Consider the following 20,379-nt stretch of genomic DNA (forward strand, 5'->3'; position numbering starts at 1 on the left):
AATTAGCATCATCCCCAGGAACTTAAAGCATGACAGAGGGAATTAGAGGCAGTGTATGAAAATGATGCATGGGCGTGGGTAGAGGTTTAACCACTTTCATGCTGGCAGGCTTTGTAGATGATGCACACAGGATATGGCTTTCTGGGCATGTGGAAATCACTAAATGAGGATGTTTAGTCTCTGCCCTGGTGTTTCACAAATGTAGGGTGGCTACTCTTAAAAGGGAAAATGAAATCTAAAGCTGCCTACCTACTTTCCATCTCAATTTCTGTCCAGCAGAATTTTTTTTCTTAATGAAAAGTTTCCTTAGGGTGAAACTCTTGCATTTCTCTGTATTTAAAAAAAAATCTTTTTGCTCAGGATTGTTTTTGTATTGGACATCAGATTATTTTTTTTAAGGATATTGGATGGTGAGCCCCTGAGTCAGATTGTGAGGGAGGTTGTGGGATTGTCATCACTGGAGATTTTTATGCACAGGCTGGGCAAACATTGGCCAGGAACTCTTAGCAGCTATCAGGATCATTATAGCTATTTTAAGATACAACAGCAGCTGGAAGCCTGGTCTGACAGATGTGCCACTATGTTGCCCAAAGGTATAGTAAGAGACAGTCCCAAAGAGCTTGGAAGCAAAGCCAAGCCTGGTGCACAAACTGAATCTAAAATCAGCGGGGAGCGAGTACGGCTTTGCAGAAAGATTGATGCGTGCAGGCACTTGTCTCTTCACTGTGCATTGTTTTTTGTGTCTTTGCTTTAGGTGTCACAGCCTCATCACACCTCTTTGACTACAGCTCCACTGCCAATGGGGGTGACAGCTCCTTCTACACCTCTCTGATCTCGGATGTCCACTACACCACCCCACGGGACTCCACCTATTTCACGGGTATTTATCAGCAGGAAAACAGCCCCATTCCCTGTTCGGGCAGCACAGAGGGGTTTAACACACTGGGGCATCCTGTTCAAGATGTGACTGGGTTTGAGTCCCGTGGCTTGTTTAGCTCAGATTCAGGAATAGAGATGACTCCTGCAGAGTCTACTGAAGTTGATAAAACCTTAGCAGATCCCATGAAAGTAGAAGGTTATAAATACATGGACATAAGTAGACCAGAAGAAATAAAATACCAAGAAAAACATGACCCTGACTCAGAAGATGAGAGCCCAGGCCTTATCGATAAGTACCGGGGAATACCCACCAGGTCCAGCCACACTGCTGAACCTCAGCGGACAGCTTTGGAGAGCACAAAGGAAGCCAAAGAGCAAGACCCACTTGAAGATACAAGGTCTGGAGATCAGCACAGTGCCTCCGTGGTTACAGCCCCCGTCAAGATCACACTCACCGAGATAGAAAGCGCTGGGGAAGCTGCCAGCAAAGAGTCGAGCCCCACTCAGCCAGAGACTGGCCTGAAGCCGAGCCATGAGGTGGTACCAAGGGTGACGGTGTCGGAGCCAGAAGATGACAGCCCGGGGTCTGTCACGCCACCATCCTCTGGCACAGGTAATGCTGGTGCATGGCACTGGTTTTTTTGGTATTCAGCGAGTGGTTGCAATTGTAGCCCTGCACGTTGGAGAATTACTATGGGTTTGTGGGGTGGGTCTAAGGGGGTGTGAGCAGACATTAATGAGTCTTCATGGCTGGACGTGTTTCTGCTCTGCTTGGGCACCACTTTGCATTGCCGAACCGAAGGGGGATGCGAACCGTGCTGCCCATCACTAACACACTGCTTGGGGCATGCTGCCCTTTCTGTATGAAAAGAGGGGAAGACAAGGCCAGGGATCCACAGAAATAAGTTGCTGAGAGCTGCTCAGGAGCAGGGGGGTCTTGCTAAGCCCAGTCCCCACAGAGACCCCTCCTTGAGGGGAAGCTGTGAGCTGGTGGGTATCATTGGGGGTATTGTCAGCCAGGCAACAGTTTGGCTGGATCCCAGGATTTTGGGGTCTCTTCTTCACCCTGGCCAGCCGTGCTCCCCAGAGGAAATGGGGTATGTGGGACCAAGGCGCTGCGAATGTCTGGGTTCATTTTTTTAAATTGTAATGGGTGTTCTAACGCCTCTTTGCTCTTGCAGAGAGTAAGGTTAAATTGTTAAAAACGAGCACTGTTTTCAAGTGAAAGTGCTGAGGAGGGAAACGCTGTCCCCCATTTACAGAGGGGGCTGGAAGGACAAAGGGCCAGTTTCTTTTAAAGGCTCCTGATTTCTATTGTGGGGGCACCAAAATCCCTCATTTATAAATTTTCTTACTGATTACTGCAGTAGTACATAATATCTATTCCTCATTTTCCCTATTACAGACTGCTGGGCACTGCTATGATATGAAAGTAGTATAGCGTTTTAAAAAGGAATAAAAATCTGTGACGGGAAACTTGAGACTTGAGAATTTTGAGACTTGAAATTAAATTCAACATCCTGGATCAAAGCCCTTTGGCAATAAACATTTGACATTTGACAATTAACATCCCCAAGCTGAAATTTTCACTGTTTTTGTGGCATCTAGAAGTATTTAAAAATCAACTGGAATTTCCTTAAAATGGCAGTCTGGGATTTCCACCCATACTAATACCTACCCTTAGAGAAATACTAAGTATGCATTTGCACACTTTCACAAAAAACAAAAAAAAAGAGCTTGAAGGAGTCCACCGCAGCTGTGTGTTTATCCTGCCTGAATCAGCCAGAAACTTTAGATAATAAATAGACTTTAGAGTCACATTTTTCTTCTTGTATTTGATTTGGTGACATCAGACGCTACTTCTGAGGCATGCCATTTTTTATCAGTTTACGCTTTTTGCACTAAGAGGTAATTAAGAACTTTGGGCCCTAATTGTTATTTATTCAGTCCTTGGTGACTGTTCAAGGCTGGCTTCGTGACACTTGATAACCGTATCCCATCGTAACAGCTGAATAGTGCGTGGTTGAGCCTCATGGCTGCTGCCTTACTGGGAGACACTGGTGTGGCTGGCGTGATGGCCAGCATGGAAATGTTCCTCTCTGTGGGCAAAGCTGATCCCCAGCACTGCTTGAACAGCCCTGGGAGGTCCTGCTGCCTTGCATTGGGCTGCTGGAAAGCCAGAAGCACTTCTTATCTATCGCGTTAAGGAAAGAAGCAGGCATCTTCCTTTAGGGGCTGGCCCCCACAGGGTGTTTTCTCTGGATTTCCCCCCGTTCCCACAGTCGGGGACACGCTGCGCCAAGGCTCCACTTTCATAAGCGAGGAAGAAATGTAAAGCCTGCCCTCACTATTTCTACCCAGTGACCCAGCAAAGTCATCACTCTTAGATACCCCTCAAGCATCCTGGCAAAGCCCCCAGTTCCCCCCTGCTTGGATCAGGACTTCTGAAAACAGTTTGCTTTTAATTACGGGCCATCATCTTTCTGGGGAAGGAAGACGTGGTCTGTTCATATGCTGCGCTGGTGCTGAAAGGCGGTGGGTATTTATATGCTTCCCCATGCCAGAGGTAAATATGGCACCCTGCTGCTGGCCACAAAGGACGTTTTTGTTCGCAAGGTAAATGCCGTGGCTGAGAGTTAGTTACAAACTGCCAGTGCGGGCAGGAGAGGGGTGAAGCCGAGGGACTGCGCGTTGCTGCGCTACCAGGGCTGGTGGTCACATGCCTGTTTGGATGTGTGCCGGATTAAGTCATTGCTCAGGGAGAAAATGCTTACATGTGGTAATGCAGGAGAGCGGCGCAGCTCATGTGGGCTTCCTGCAGCCGGAGGAAAAGGATGCACAAGCTCCTGCTCAGTGTGTCCAATTCAACAGAAACTTCCTGGCATCTGGACAGGAGTGTGTTGTAAAGGTCCCAAACACCTTAATTCTGTCTGCAGCCATACTCTGGCTTGCAGAAGGACTTTCTCATGGGAGAGGGATGTTTTACAAGAGAGCTGTTTTGTCGGAGGAGCTGCAGACATGCTTAGTGCAGACAACAATATGTGCTCAAAACTGCTGATGACGTGTATTGGCAGATGCACAAACCACAACTGCTTGGAGGGGTGTGACAACGTTGTTTTTCTTGCCCATCTCCCAGCAGGATGTCATGGCTTGGGTGCTATCATTAAAACCTCCCCCTTTACCTGATTCATCTTGGGGAAGCCATTTGATCAGGAAGAAATGATCTATGCTATTGCCATGAGAAATTCAGTCTGGAAATAGCCAAAAATAGTGGTTTTGCCCCAGGTCACCTCTGATACAATCTCTTTCCCACCCTCTGTTGTAGAGGAGCTTCCAGAGGTGGCCAGCGCAGCTGGGTGGGCTCGGGTGGGCAATGCCAGTGGCTGTACCCGAAGCAGGGCTGGGCTGAAGGCAAATACCCACCGAGAGCGGGTGCAGGTCAGCTCAGGCCTCCCCACACCTGCAGCCGGGGGCTGGAAACTCCCCCCACTCTGCTGTGGTCCCCAGACGTGTGGACTCAGGCCGTGTCCTGCCATGGGCCTCTTCACCAGCACCAGCAGGAGGAAACTTGGGAGTCTCTTTTCCTGATGGCTTTCTTGAACCCTCATCACCTGCAATGCCACTTAATGACCTCTGTCACGTTAATAATGATATAAAATCAGTGAATGACCACTTGAGAGTCCAGAGGACAAGTTTCCATGTGTGCTTGATGGCTGTTCCAACATGACTGGGGAATTCAGCCCTTTTTTCCCCGAAAAGGGAGGGTCTTGTGTGTGGATGGCAGCAATCTCTGGATCAGTGAAGTGCAAGGTGGAAACCAGCGATCAGGAGGTGGCAGTGGCCAGGCGCCGGCAGGGCACTGGGTGCAAACTGCCACCGTGGTCCCCTTTGGCACAGTCAGGCTCAGGTGGCCTGGCTGGCCTTGCTGCTGATGCACCAGGTGCAGTCTGGGTTTGAGGCTGGCTGATGCTCTGTGAATGACAAAGTGAAGCCTGTTCCCCATGCAGTAACTCAAGACAGCTGCTGATGCACCTCATGCTGCCTCCATCGCCTCTTATTGTGAACACTTTACATGCAATTTTACTTTCTTTGTTATTTCATTACAAAATCCCACGTGGTAAAGTGATAATACAGGAAGGCAGAACAGGTGGGAAGCCTGGTGGTGGGTTCCCTTCTAGTATGGGTTGTGGGGTCCTTGCTAATCCTGGGTGACCAGCCAGCCTTTGCAACTGCTCATTTTCATTCTCTGAGTATATTTTCTTCCAGTGTGAGCCAGAAAATGCAGAGAAATTTTTTTGATTCAAATTTTGGATGACAAGTTGGTCAGTCATTATTTTGGTTAATGTAGTTCTTAATATCATTAAGAATTACAATAAAAAATGAGTTTCATTCTTGGACCCAACTGAGATAAAAGCAAACAGAGAATTCACCACCCACTTCCCTGCAAAAAAAAAAAAAAAAGTCTGAGAAAAGTTTCTGACCTGGAACTTTTCACACCTGAAAGTTAAAGTTTGACAAAATTACTAGTAACTACACATGGGTTGTTATGATCAGCAGTGCCAGGAGCCCACCAGCCCTGTGTGCGTGTTTGTCCCCGGAACAGACCCGTATCAGTTGGTGACAGTCAGATGCTGTCACGCATGGCCTGAGCCCACGTTCCTCATGACTGGTGATTTTCCTGGTGAAAACCATATTGCTGAGCCACTGGCCAAGCACTGACCAGCATTGGCTTGTGCCTCAGCTTTTTTCTCAGTAAATTATGCTAATTATACCTCTTTTATAAGGAATATGTGCATGGGAAACACTCTGTAAGGACAAGCTGTTATTACTGTTAGTCATCCCAGATGGGGAGACTTTCTGCCTGTGTTATCAGCCCTGCTACAGGGATCTGTGCTGGCATGAAATCTAATGTGTTTGTTGCCTAAGCAGCCAGAAAACCTCATTTTTAAATTTTTTTTTCTGTTTTTTTCCTGTTTCTTTCTGGGTGGCAGAACCATCTGGCTCAGAGTCGCAGGGCAAAGGCAGCCTGTCGGAGGATGAACTCATCAGTGCCATCAAGGAAGCAAAAACCTTTTCCTTTGAGACCCCGGAGGTGCAGCGGTCGCCAGCCCTTTCCACTGAGAAGAGAGACCAGCGGGTCAAACCTGGGCGCCCCGCCGTCTCCTCACCCCTGGATAACGAAGCCAGCAGCGCCGAGTCGGGAGACTCAGAGATTGAGCTGGTCTCAGAGGACCCACTGGCTGCCGAGGAGGTGCTGCACTCCAACTACATGACCTTCAGCCACATCGGAGGGCCCCCTCCATCGCCTGCCTCCCCCTCCATCCAGTACAGCATCCTGCGGGAGGAGCGGGAGGCCGAGCTTGACAGTGAGCTCATCATCGAGTCCTGCGATGCCTCGTCGGCCTCTGAAGAGAGCCCAAAGAGGGAGCAGGACTCCCCTCTGATGAAGCCCATGGTCATGGACATTATCAAGGAAGAGAACGGCTCGCGCGCTGACGCCTCAGACTATAAAGCAAGTAAAATGACAGAGAGCAGGATGAACAGCGAAAACCTGGCAGAGTCTGCATCCTACCTGAAATGCTCCTTTGTTGCACCAAAAGTAGGTGCTGAGCCCCCGACCTCCGCCGTCAGCACCGAGGAGCTGAAGGAAAGAATAATCCTGAAGAAACCCATTGAAGAAACTGTTGTTAACCAAAGTAAAGTGTCTTCCAAGGACTCTGGCAAAAGAATTCCCTTGGCTTCGCTCCTACTGCCGTTTTTAAATAAGCAGAAAGGTAAATGCAGATGTTTATGTTGTTTTTTGCAGTGCTGCTGAGAAGGGGCAGGAGGGAGAAGTGCCTGTTCCTTGCAGGGGAGATGTTAGTAGTGCTGAGCAGGGGGAACTGCTGGCACTGGGTAACCTCAGCTCGAAGCTGGGCATGCCTGTAACAATGCATGCATCATCTCTGACCTTCCTATCCTCTTCTTTTTCTCCTTTTCCTTTCCCTTAGGAAAAAAAAAATACTAGCAACAATAATTTTTAGCATATAGATACCGGATCAAGCAGGAACCCCAGTAACATAAGGCTGATTCATACATCAGGCATCTGGAGGACAAAGAACAACAAATGATCTTTTCCTTTGAAATAGTACCTGCCTTGCCCCAGGGAAGGAGTACAAGCAGGGAGGTGGTCCTGCCCCTCCTAGAAATGTGAGGATAATGTTTTTGAAGATACATTTAAGAAAAAAGAATGATTCGGAGGAGGAGAGGGGTGGGATTTGGTGGGTTTGGGTGTTTCTGAAGCTGGTGCAGCTTAAACGAATCTCTCTCATGGTGGCTGACACCTTCCATCCTGAATAATGAGGGTTTTGTGTACGCTTCCAGGCTGATGCAGGGAGGCGGGTGGCTTAGGGGTGCTCATCCCAGCTCTGCGTGCCATGGGGGGCATCCTGTGTGCCCCTCTGAAAGCCCCTTCCCTAATCCAGCTCTGGGAGGAGGAAGGGCAGGACACTTCCCTGGTACTCAGGTGAGCACAAGGGCACTTGTCTCCCCATAGGATCCCTTCAAAGCCAGTGTAGAGCCAGCCAGGTCTGGCCTTGCTATGCCAGGCACTGAGGTCCAACTGGACCCACCAAACCTCTAGAGCCACAACCAGCTTTTGGTTTGAGCTGCTAAACCCTGAGGACCAAAGGATAGCACACGGTCACTGCACAGTGACACTGCCAGGGGTCCCTGTGGCCTGTAACTGACTTAGTTCACAAGGTGCACAAGAGAAAAAGGCATTTTATTCTTTGCAAGATGCCAGCTCTAAATAGCCCAGAACCTTTGTGTACCTGTGGCTTTGTAGGCTGGTATGGGAGGGAGGGACGCTAGGGCTGCCCCATGCCTGCCCTACTCCCCCTCTGCTGTCTCCCCTGGCTGGGCTGGGAGGTAGCGGCTGTCCACGGCTCTTCTCTCAGATGGGGGTTTGCAATTCAGAGAGCTGCTGCTTCCTTGCAAACAGCTGGATAGAGATGGAAGGGGGTCGAATCCCACCCCTGCTGCTTAGAGAGCATCTTTTTCCTCCACCCGCATTAGTGCAGACGTTTGGCCACATGATGGCCTGGAGCTGTGGCAGACACGTTTAAGTGGCACAGTTTTACAACTGATTTATCTAGCGCTGTGAACCCAAGCATGCAAGTCTAGTGAGGAAACAGCCTGAACTTGCACGATGTGCTGAGGACTGCAAGATCTGCGGTGCAATAAAATATGTTAATACTGATATTCTTAGCAGTAATTAACTAATGACATTAATAGGTTGAATGAGAAACATGTGATTATTGCTTGTAAGTATGTTTTCCTGCTAGATTCTCAGAACTCGCAATGTCATGTTGTGCATCTCTTAGCTCCCTCTCAGGTAGGATGAGCTCCAATCATTTCTCTCCCCCTTCCCAAATTCCCTTTTTGTAGGACTGGCCCAGGCCCTGCCCAAACCCTAGAACCTGTAGGGTTGATTGAATTTACCTTACACACCCTTCCTGCTGTGTCCAGCTTTGGGTCTCTGCAACCATATTGTGTTCTGTGTGTGGTTCTGGGCAGATGACTAACAATTTGGTCTTGGATTTGAGGAAAGTAGTTGGGGAGTACCACATGGGCAGCTAGTTGCCTGTCCCTCAATTTTGAGATTTCAGGCCCCATGACAATTTTCAGCCCCCCTTGATCGTATTCAGATTTTTTTGGCCTAACTTTTGTGTCTCATTTAATTTCTGTCACTGGCTAAACTGATGCTAGCAGAGGCTTGTTCTCATATGGTGGTCAGAGAAAATCCCTGTGTGCTCGAGCAGACTTTCTCCCTGCGTTGCAGTGTGTCCATGTCTTCTATCTGTATTCCTGTAGTGGCAGGAACGTTTCCTCCAGGACAGACACAAGACAGCTCATTACTGTTTGGCGGTGTGTAGAGGACTATTTCAGTATGTGCTTTTCTCCCTCGAGACACTCTGGTGCCTAAGGCAAGGGAAACAAAAACGTAAAGCCTCTCAAGAAGATTATTGCTAAAACATGTGTAACTTTTTAAAGCAAATTTCAAGGTATGGGGAGGTGGGCTCACGATAAGAAAATACAGATGATCATGGGGTCCAGTTTAAGCTACCTTCCAGTCACGTGTATTCGCTGTGTGGGTTGCTGTGTCTGGGCACTGGTTAAATTTTTAAGTTGAAGGTAGAGTATGGGGCTCTCCTCCTGACCTGGGAAAGGAGAGCTTGTCCCTCACTCGGAGAATTCACGTGAAACCCTTCAGCGGTTTTTCAGTTATTGGAGGTGAACTGGGGGATGTGTTAACTGGCTTGTTGGAACCAGAGCATCCCCCATGGGTCCTCCCAGGCTCCATCAGCCTGGAGCCACATCGGCTGGCAGGGAAATGATGTAGCAGAGCACATCCAAGGGGACAGGGACTGCCTTCATAGCATCAACTTGAGGTCTTGGCAGAGCTTTTCATCATGGCATCATATGTGTCATACACCAACTCAGATGCACCTGGCAGGCATTTGGCACGGGCCACACTCAGCCAGCATGACGAGAATAGAGGGAGATGTGGCAGTGCCGCACAACGGCGGTGCAGCAGAACGATGTTACCCAAAGCAAGAACAGTATCATCATTCATTAATTAAGAGGATTATCTTAATTATAGATATCTATCATTAAGAGAATACTAACAAGGTATGACTATGTACTCGTTAAAAGAGAGAAAGCAGAAAAACCTTCATTGTTTCCTGTTACCTCCTTGTTACACGTCACCTCAGAAGTGTTATGCTACCACATTGTTATTAGGACAGAATGGTTTTAGTGATGTTCACAGAGTCCAGGTGGGGACTGATCCTCCAATGGCCATGGCAAGTCCCACCTGAGTTCAGGTCAGTGCTAGCCCAGCACTTCTGGAGATTCATAGGAATCTGTAATACCACCAGGGAGTCTTCTACTTATATCCATGGCATTAAATATACTTTGCATGGCTCATCAGAAGGGTTTGCCCTGGGCTGGCAAGACAAAAATTGATTTTGAGTGCTGACTCCAGGAAATACATGGAGAAGCTGTACAAAGTGAAGGCCCAGCATTCAGCCTGACCCCAGGAACAGTCTTGCTGATTGTGTTGCTGCTAGCCCGCAGCTTAATTCCTCAGAGACCTTTCTGGTGGGCCTGCTAGGTGTGCCAAAATCATGGCCGTTCCCCTAAATAACAAAGTGAGGCACAGCAAGTGCACGAGTGGTTTGCACAGTGATAACTCAATGTCTCTGCTTAACGTCTGTTGCCATCCAGTGGCAATAACAAAAATGGGCAGTGACTTCCTACCTCCATTTTACTGGAGCTGACTATCACAATTTGAAAGAGTGGAGCTATTCCTGTGCCATTAACCGCTAAGCAGCCTCGCTCACTTTTCCGCACGGTCAGAAAGATCACATTAGTTGCTGCAACACAGGCTTTCTTTTGGCCAGGGCTGTGCAGTTGCTACCTACGTTAGTGTTACTAATTCCCTTGCCTCTTGTGGAGCAAAGAGGGGAAGGCAGAGCTGTAGCAAGACATTTGCTGTTCAGCTGTCACTGCCCCCACATCTCTACTGGCATCTCCTTCCAGAGGTGGACACAGCCCTTACACAACAGGGCTTAGAGCCCCTTTGGCTGTGGCTCTGCAGAAAGGAGGTTGCCAGCTCAGTTTCTTTGTTGTTTTTCTTTTAATATTTAGCCACAGAGAAGGAAGACCAGATGCATTTGTGTTTTCCAGTAGCCAGGGCAAGGAATGCAGATTTTTAGGTTTGTTCTAAGAAAACTCTGTCTTGCAACAGATTTTCACAAACTTTGGAAAATAATACAACTGATTGGTGTGGCCTGCACAGTGCTGTGACATTGCATAACCCAGGTGATGTCCAGGCTGGGCTTGCACATGGCTTGGGTATGCAGGAAATTTCAGAAAAGACCTGTTCTCCTGGAAACGTGCATCTTTTGGCCCGGGGCAGTTTGCAAGAAGCCCGAAAGAAGCCTGGACCAAGGCAGGCTGGGAGGGAGCGTTTTGGCTGAGTCCTTTCCTGTCTTCTCTTGCAGTGCCTGTCAGTAGCGCTCTGCCAGGGTGGCCTGGCTTACCACATGCTGCTGTCCCACAGCTTGGGGACCTGGTCCTGGGCAGAGATTTCCCTTATGTTGGGGCATCGTGTCTCTCTCCAGCCTCTCCTTCAGTGACAATATTAGGACATTCCTTCTGCTTGATCCATTTAATGAAACGTGCAGCAGCTTGTTACCTTTCAGATCAGATGTCTGAGCTCAGGTTAAAAAAAAAAAGAAAAAGATGTGGACGTTTATAGTAATGTTTACTTTCCTTTTCTTTTGATTTTATGGTGAAATTCAGAATAGGAAAAGGAAAACCCAGGCCTGGGGCTGTGGGGTTGTGCTGTCACTCACATGCTAGATGGCACAACTGGCAGGACCTGCTGGAAATGCAGTCAAATAAAATTAATCATTTAAAATGCTTTATTCTGCAGCACAGTCCTATGCCACCCTGCTATGAGGCATTCTGATTTTTATGCCTTATGAAAGGTTTTTGTAACATTAATCTGGTTAGTCCCCTACAAGGGCATGTCCTTACCACACACCCTTCGTGGCTGCTGTGGCTCTAAGCACCCATGAGGGACACCAAGGTTCATGGCCACCCATCTCTATGATGTGGCCCGCTGTCTCTCAGGTAGTGTCACAAGCTGCAGTCAGGATCACTTCTGGTTTTGGGGTGACACTGGCAAATGCCTTGGATTGAAGAACGTTTCCCCTCCTCCCTGGTACCTCTCGTGCCATCCCATGGTGTCCAGGGCTGTCACTCAGTGGACGAGCACAAAGCAGTGTGGGCTTTTTCCCTTTAATCTCTCACTGTGTCCACCCCAGTTTGGTGCCACAGACAAACTGATTTTACACAGTTTGTTAAGGAGATGGTTTTCCAGCAGAGATCTCGAGAGACCTTAAGTTACTGGGAATGCTTTTTGTTCAGCAGAATGTCATCTGCATCATGTTAGCATGTCCCTGCTGTTGGAGGAGTTGCTAGTGAGGCATTTTTCCTTGGGAAGGGGATGTTTGGTAGGGTGATTTAGCAATCCGAGGCTCATTTCTCATCTGCATGCTTTCACCAGGCTGGCTCTGCAATCAGCAGCAAGCCAGGCCACGGCTTAAGCATACGGTAATGTTAGTTTAATATTTTAGTGCCATCTGCTGTAAGTGCCTCCACACTCCTGCCCATCTGTTTTGCCTGCTTCAGTTTGCTTTTTATGGGGCTTTGGTAGCTTTGCATCCTTTGGAAAGTCCCTGCTTGGAAAAGGTGTGGGGGAGAGGGATGCCCTGCCTGGGGCTGGAGTGTCGTCACCTTGCGATGCTGTAGGAGGAGTGGGGTAAAACCTGCCCGGAGAAGTAAACATGTGAATCTTGGCCTGGCCTTGCCGTGAAATCTTGGAGTAGACTGGTGAACCTCTGTGCACTTGCCTCCCACATGGAATAATTTAGGTGGGAAGGGACCTGTGGAGGTCTCTGGTCCGTCCCCTTGCTCAAAGCAGGTTGCTCAGGGCCTTGTCTACCTGTCCATCTTCTCAGCAAAGGCAGAGGTTTGAGGGTAGCTGAGAGCTGGAGCCTGCAAATGTGGGTCAGTCCCGTGATGCCCCTCAGCTCCAGGAGCTGCACGCACACTGCAGAGCAAGGTAGAGGAGTGATACCACTCAATGTAGCTGCATAGAGTGGGCTGTCAGGAACTTCACAAGGTCCAGAGAGCCCATCTCCTGGCCCGCAGCCAGGATCCCTGGTACAGCACTCTTGACAGATGCTTGTGACTTGTTTGGAAAGGCCTCTGTTGGCAGATCCTCCACCAGCTCACAGGTGTCTATTAAAACCAGTTGCCGTTCTTCCATCCTTCTTTATTTTAGGCTAAGCAATTCTAGCTTCTTCAGTTTTTCCTCTCTGATTGTGTTTTCGAGCTGTCTGAATTGTCTTGTTGTCCCTTCTTTCTTTTCTACCACCAGTTGAATCCTTCTTGAAGAGAACTGGAGAGGGTGATGGCATGGAGGCTGTCCCCATGCTGATGATGTCCTGCCCTACAGGCTGGGACTAGGCTCGTAGAGCCCACTGCAGCAGCATGACATTGACTTCTATTGCTGCAAGAGGGATCTCTTCCATATTGCTTGGAAATGTCTATTCAGACTTCTGTAGCAGGCTGTGCTGACCCATCTTGCCCTACTTGGACTCATTTGACTCTCTGTTAATTATCTGCATGATAACAAGAATGGAGTAATTTTTGAAGGCTTGGGGAGCCCAGTGGAAAAAATGGAGTTACCCGTGATAATCTCGCCCATTTCTGAGAAATGGAGAATTTGAATGGCTTCCTGCTCAGACGGCTGAATGCCAGCTGAAGTGGGCTTGCTCAGTTAATGCAGAGCAGATGAATCTAGGGGGGCGGGTGTTTTCCAAGAACCATGAGCAGGTATTGAGTGCAAGAGATCCTGCAGACATGACTTACAGCTTTTCCAGAAATCGTCTGGACTCTTCCCCTGAGCAAAATGGTTTCTTTTTCTCCTGGGCTGTCTGACCCCACCGCTCACTTTGGTTCACAAATCTCCTCATACTCTGCTGTATGCAGTGCCTTTCCTCAGCCTACCCTCTTTAGGAATGGATAAAGTGCACTCTCAGTTGCAAAACAGTGAAATAGCTTAAGTATAGAGCATCTTAGAGGAAGAAATGATACCTGCATTGCTAAACCCCATGCTAGGGCCACACCTGGAGTGCTGGCAATCAGTCTGTTGTCCAGGCCAGTCTTCTCTTTCCATACCTCTATTTGACTGCCCTTATGTGAGGTCAGGGATGAATTTAAGACTAAGGTGGTAGGCAGGAGAGAATGCAGCTAAGGCATGCTCCAGCCTGCTCTTGTCTCTCTGCTCTGATGTGTGTTCCTCCTTGGCTTTGTGGCCTAGCAACCCAAAGTTATGGGAAAAATTACCAATTAGCCATTTATTGGCCAAAAATGGCCAATAAAGAGTAAGAAAACAGTTTTAAATTAAAGTGTCTGAGGCATGCAGAGCTGCAGCCAGGAGTGAGGGGCGATTTTCTTACTGCAACTAGTTTCATACCAAGGATTCACCTTTCCACAGTATATTCTTGATATTTTGGGAGGTTTTGCAGTAGATTGTAGACCAATAGGTCTTGACTTCCAGCTACTTTGCAATTCTGCTTATGCTCCATTCAAGGAACCTAAAACATTACTCTGGACACATGATAGGACATAAACAGCAAGCTGTGATGACGTGGACTCTGCAGACACATTTGGATGGCCTCATTTTGCAGGGTCTCACTCCACAGACTTTTGAATGACCAAGGCAGTGGGGTCCCAGACACCTTCTCCAGCCACTGTGAGTGGAGGAGTTTCCCCATCCCAGCTGAGCTGCCCCAGCAGCGACTCATGGTCATGTTCATCTGCCCATTGAGAAAGAGAGGGAACTTCACAGCTACCCTTTTTCACTGTGGGCCAAGCTGTTGGAAATGTTTCTGCCTTTGCAGCAGGTTGTGGCCTGCCTTCCCATTTCTGGCCAGTTAATGCAATTCAGCTGCCACATGACAGCTTGTTATAACATTCAAGCTGTGATAACTCAACCGGAGCTGAGCTGGAGAAACCTGGAGACGTGCAGGTCATGGTGGTGGAAATGAGCAGTGTGCATACCGGCAGGTTTGTGCTGTACGTGATTTCTCTTCCACTCCTCCCAGACCATTTTTTTCAGGGAGGGAGGAGTGATTTTGGCACTTTCTGGCCTCAGGAATGGTTGCAGGGTGACCTCTCCTCTCTGCAGAGGGGACAAGGAGAGCTGATAGATGGTCAGATGCTGGCTCTGGGGTTTTCCCTGGAGTTCTGGTCTGGTGGGAGCATAGCAGGGTCTCCTAAGTGAGGAGAGGTCACTTAGAGGAGATGCCTGAGCCTTGGAAAGGATCAGAGCAAAGCAAAGAACAGGCGATTTTCTCTCCTCTCCCCAAATGATGGTTTGCTTGGGCAGTGGCTGGGATCAGTAACCACCAAGTGTAATGATGCCCTCTCACGATTAGCACCATGCACATATACAAGAGCATGACCTTAATATGACCTTCAGAAATGTCTCAATAAATTTTATGCCCTTCACATCACAACCTGTGTTGTCCATAGCCTGAGCATTTGGCCCATTTCACCTCTGGCATCTGTTTCCTCCCCTCATTTTTGGCTGTGCTGATGAAAATTACTCTCCATGTGTTGGATAAGGTCAAACTTCTAATGCGTAAGTGTCAAAGCATCTTAAACACAGTGGCTGGATGCTCAGAGGTGCTTTTAAAATTGGGCATAGCTTAATGTAGGAGGATCCTACGTCTTCTCTTGGGACTGCTATCCACTGCACTGCCTGTGTGTGAGTTAAGTACAGAGCTATAAAAATTTATAGGCCTTATCGTTCTGTTTTCATATATCTTCCCTTTAAGAGCAAAGGACTGCCTCTGAAGAGCTGTCATAAGTCATAGCACTCAAACAGAAGCATACAGACCTTTCTGATAGATATGACACAAGATGGTGTTTATAAAGTGTTTCTGTCAGGTCAAGATTACATCCTGACCAGTAAAGGGAAAAAAAAAAAAAAAAAAAAAAAGAGCTACTTGTTTGACTGTATACAGGTGCCTGATGATTATGTCAAATGTTTAAATATCAAACCCATGAATGGCAGAGTCTAAGCCAAGCGCAGCGAGTCGGTGGGTATCTGTATACAAACAGGAACCTGCTGAGAAGAGGTCCAAAGAAGAAAGATGTGTAATGTGTGAAAACCTTTCTCTGCAAGCTGGGCTGCACAAGCCCACTGCTCGCTCTGCCTGTGTCTATGTCTATGTCCACATCCATGTCCATGCCCTGCCAAACTGAGCACCCAAGGACGGCCCAGTCCTGCTCCTGGGGAAGGCTGCAAGGAGACAACCACTCTGCTCACGAGTGATTTTTCTGTTCATGCGGACAAACCTCAATTGCAGAATCACTCACAGTTTAAGCACGTTTTAAAAGCCAAAATCTTGACACCATGTCCCTTTCAGTGTCTCTTGGCATCAGCAATCAATGACTCAGCTTTCCGGCAAGGCTGTGACACTGACAATCTGATGGTAACCAGTTTTTCCCAGATGTCTAGATATAGCAATGCTTTGCCTGGATACTCCCAGCAGATCTCAGAAATTTGTTATTGACAGAGAAATCTAACACCTATTGATAGCTCTTCTGTGGCTGACACAGTATATAGTAAGGAGAGACATTTATTCTGGGCATACAGAAACAAGAAAGAAAAAACCAACCCATATATAATGAAGGGGAAAAATTATACCGCCTGCAAGGCTTTTCCGTAAATGATGTTAAAGAGCTTCCTCCATACCAATTCAAGTTTTTAGCTCCAAAGGTGCTTAGAGAAGTTTATATACTATAATACGAATTACATAAAGGAAAAATCAAAACATTTTGCTTTTATTAACACAGAATATTTTGCGTCTTAATGCAATTGTCTCATAAATGTAGTGTTTTGCAGGGAACTTCTGGAATATTTTGTTTTCTGATCTGCTAGAAATGCTACTTCTGAACCTCTGCAGTGCTCTGTGAGCTGGGAATCATGGGGTTTCACCAGTTTCATTGATTAATTCAAATGAAGAGTTTGGACTCCTTTCAAGTCACATTTAAATTTATGATTAAGGTCTGGTGATATAAAATACATGTAATTCTCAAGGAGAGGTGAAATACAAACTTTTGAACATCTCTGCCTGTTTCAGGGTAGCTCTAATTCTTCAGATGTTAAGCAGAGTAAGGACTTCCCTGAGTATTGCTATTTGTGTCTGGTAGATAGCATGAGGTTAAAATTAACATATTTAACTGTAGCGAAGGGAGAGCGTGTGATAGATCTCCATTGGGAATAAAACCTGGAGGTAGGTATTGATTTTACTGGTGTTTTTCCTTAGCTTCTGAGAGTGCACTGCTGATTGGGACATAATAGCAATATTAACTGAAAGGGTATTTATTTTTTTTCCTTTTCCTTGGGAAGCTGCTGTGTTCACGTTAGTTCAGAACAATATAGAAAATAACGGATATGCAGTGATCCAACAATTCAAAGGGCTTGATTTCTCCCTTGAAGAAAGAGTGGTGTTTTTGTCATTTTGATTCTTAATCTTACCTTGATTACCACTTTCTTTTGTTTTATTCCTCTGCAGTAATTTTTTCCTAACTCTCTTGACCTTTACCCAACATGGGCAATTTTACCCACTGTTTTTTCCAGAGAGGTATCACAGATATCCTCTTCCCCCTCTGGCTCTGACAGCAGCTCGGTGGTTACATGGGAACTGTAGCAGTGAGAGGTCATGCTGGTGTTTTTCTTTCACAGCACTTCATTTGTGTGTGAGGAATACAAACAAGTATGGAAAATAAAAAAGCACAAGAGGACAGGTCAGTTTGGATGGCAATAATCTTCTACCTCCACCACAGGTCTGCCAAATGCTAGCCTGCCTGTGGTGGGGACATTTGGTGATGTCGAGGTTGCTTAAATCAGCTCTAGCAATGAAAGCGAAGGTTTGTCATTTTGGTAGTGATGATATATTTCACAAGTGCTATGAGTCTGGGAGGCTCCAGCCAAGCATTGTTTATGAAAATTGGGCATACAAAGATCCCCATGCTTCTGAAATAGGTGTTTCTCCATTCAAGAGGACCAAGCATTCGTTTCCTGCACGTTCAGGGCTCAGAAGATGCAAAGCATGAGCATTTTGAAAGCCACATTACATGGCAGTGAATATTTCATGGGGAAAACCCCTGCCAATTAGGTTGCTTTTAGGTGAAAGGCTCTTTGCTTTCCCAGAAGTCTCATTTTAGGGTTTATCTTCCTTGCAGCTTCAACTTGACTTACAGATCTATGCACTGAAAGCCCTTTGGTATCACTCGCTCAGAGAAACCCTTTCTCAATTGGTGCCATGTGATTTTATGTGAAATTGGTGATCTCTTCCAAAGGTTTCACCTGGTGTTGGAGTTTGCTTCATGTTGCAGCTCCCCATAGGAGTCTTCTGTAACATGGGCACTGATTAGGTCCACCTGGGTGCTGCCAGTCCTCTAGTACTTTCCTGCAATTCTCTAACATCGCTGGAAAAGATTTCATATGAACTGTTCTCACAGTTCATATGAAACTAATGCACAACTCAGTTCATTAGAGTGCAAACTACTGTGAGAGGTGACCTCAGGAGTCCTCTAGAGCTGGGGTAACTTGAGAGGCACAAAAAGGACACAGATAATCAGTATTACCTTTGCAAAAAGCCATGTCTTAGGGAGAGAAGACTTCCAAGGCAGCAAATTTAGCTTGCATTAAGGATTTGGCATTAGACTATCCAGATTGCCAGGTAAAGTAGGAATCTCAGTAAAGACTGTCCCCTTTCAAACTGGATCCTAAAGAATAATTTGCCAGGGAAACAGCTCTTGGTGTTGCTACATCATCTGGCTAGATGTAAACACTGTTGGAGCAGCACATTTCATACAAATGAGCAAAATGTAAATTTTTTTAATTACTTCTTATCTTCTGAATAGAAGGTGCAATGAGATTGCAGAATTTAAGGGAAAAACAAATGCAGATTTCCAAGGTCTGATACCACCCACAGCCTGCCTGGTATCAACCCTCTGCCATGCTTGATGTTACTTGGGATCCACAATGGTGTAAGATCAAAACCCAGCCTCTGACCGTCCTGGAGACACTGTTTTCACAGCAGCTCATTTAAAAGCAGCCTAGGATCTATGATCACTCAGTGAGTGCTGTCAGCAGAGGCAGGCATTGTACAGGCAGGATTTTCTGCTCTCTTTTAGAAATATAGACAGCTCCTTAGAGAGGCAGGGGGGAGTTATTGCATACATCCTAATGAAATGCTGAGAACATCCACAAAACAAGGTCTGTATCTGGGCAGCCAGCAAGGAGAAGAGTATGAGAGCTTACCGAAAAGCCAGCAGAGATCAATAGTCAGGATTTCTGAGAGTTACTTTGTCAGCTAATGTACCATTGAAACAAGAGCAGCTATGCTTACTTCCTTAGCTTAAGTGCAAGAGCTTTTCCAAAGAATGGAAGTTACTTTCCAAAGCAAGAGAGTGGGCTGCCATCACTGTTCATCTCAGATGCCTGCACTGGAGCTGCTGGAGCTTTGCTGCCGCTGCTGCAACAGCAGGCCCATGTATACCCTTAGCTGAAAGTGAAAGGTTTATTGCTCCAACCAGGGAGTCATAAAATGAGTGGGATTTAATAAAAGCCATAGTAGCAATTGTGCCTTCTGAAATGAGCACTCACCTTATACTTTATTTGCACAGACAGTTATTGCAGCTGGATATTATGTGCTGACTCTGCTGCCTGCTGCTTTCAGACATGGTAATTGCACATGCAAACGAGGTCAGAAGTTGCGTGTGCAGTTATGTTTGATCTTCCAGAGAAACAGCCCTTGGTCCTTGCAGGGAAAGGGTCTGAGTAGTGTGATTTTGGGGGACTGAAATACAGATGATTTGATCACAGTGGCAGGACTACTAGAAGCAGTGAACCTACAGGTTTTATCCACACTGAGAGCCCCACTTTTCTCAGCACTGCAGGCTGGCAGCAAGGGACGGTGAAACAGTCCAAATCTCCAGGAAAAGCAAGAAAGGAGATGATATTATTGTCATCTTACACATAGGATGCTGAAACATGTGTACACCCATCTTAAAGGCATTTTGTCTAGAAAAGCTGGTGAAAAGGGGACTGAGATTGACTAATTTATCGTATGATTAATTGATTTGTTATGTAATATTTATATTTGTAATGAATTGATTTCACTGCAGTAACACCAGGAATACACAACAGAACTGGGAAATGACCCCAGGTTTTTCTGAATCCTGGTTTGTGAGATTTTCCTTATTGCCTTGTTATTGACCCTTATATCTGATAGATGTCTGTAAAAAAATAGTGGGCTTCTCCATCATTCAAAATGGCAGTGAGCAGGAGCAGCAAGGCACCATGCATTGAACAGAATGGTTAGCAGCACCCCATTTCTATCAAAGGGGTTATTTCCATATATATAGCTGTATTTCCATATAGCTATGGCAATGTGCTTTCTACTTGTAGATCTTGCTCCTCCAGCAGCAATGAAGGGGAGATTATGTTGGAATGAAGTTTAAATGGAGAAAAGGGCCTAAGAACTGATCCTACTAAGTGCCGAAGCAGCTTTGACACATGCTTAATAGTGCTGAATTATTCATTGAGCTGGCCTGGCAAACTGACATTGCAAAGGGAAATAAATGAGGGTGCTGGAGAGAAAACGCCAAAGGACGCCCCAGTGTCACAGATTTCATGGAGGATCTGGCCTGGCATCCCACCCCTTAAGTGCTGGTTGCTGCTGGGTGCAAGCCTTTTGTAAAGGAGAGAGTGAATGTTTTGGCCATGCACACAGGTGTGACTTTGGTGATGTTCGTGGGCCCAGATTAGCTCAGTTTGTGATGGCAGACCTTCCCTTT

General features: G+C 46.7%; 1 protein-coding gene across 2 annotated transcripts in view; it reads left to right on the top strand.

Annotated features, from left to right (window-relative positions):
* The first annotated feature begins 910 nt into the window (after nucleotides 1-910).
* Nucleotides 911-20,379, top strand: part of RTN1 (reticulon 1) — a 53,827-nt gene continuing 34,358 nt past the window's right edge. Inside the window, exons 1-2 of one of the 2 annotated variants that reach the window (XM_072865709.1) lie at nucleotides 911-1,492; nucleotides 5,871-6,653. In XM_072865709.1, the coding sequence (XP_072721810.1) occupies nucleotides 1,015-1,492; nucleotides 5,871-6,653 (1,261 nt within the window). In that variant the 5' untranslated portion in view covers nucleotides 911-1,014. Of the gene's footprint in view, nucleotides 1,493-5,503; nucleotides 5,549-5,870; nucleotides 6,654-20,379 lie in introns of those variants that run through there. The other variant, XM_072865710.1, reaches the window with a different exon arrangement.

Source organism: Ciconia boyciana, chromosome 6 (assembly GCF_034638445.1).
Source record: "Ciconia boyciana chromosome 6, ASM3463844v1, whole genome shotgun sequence".
Lineage (NCBI taxonomy): Eukaryota > Metazoa > Chordata > Aves > Ciconiiformes > Ciconiidae > Ciconia > Ciconia boyciana.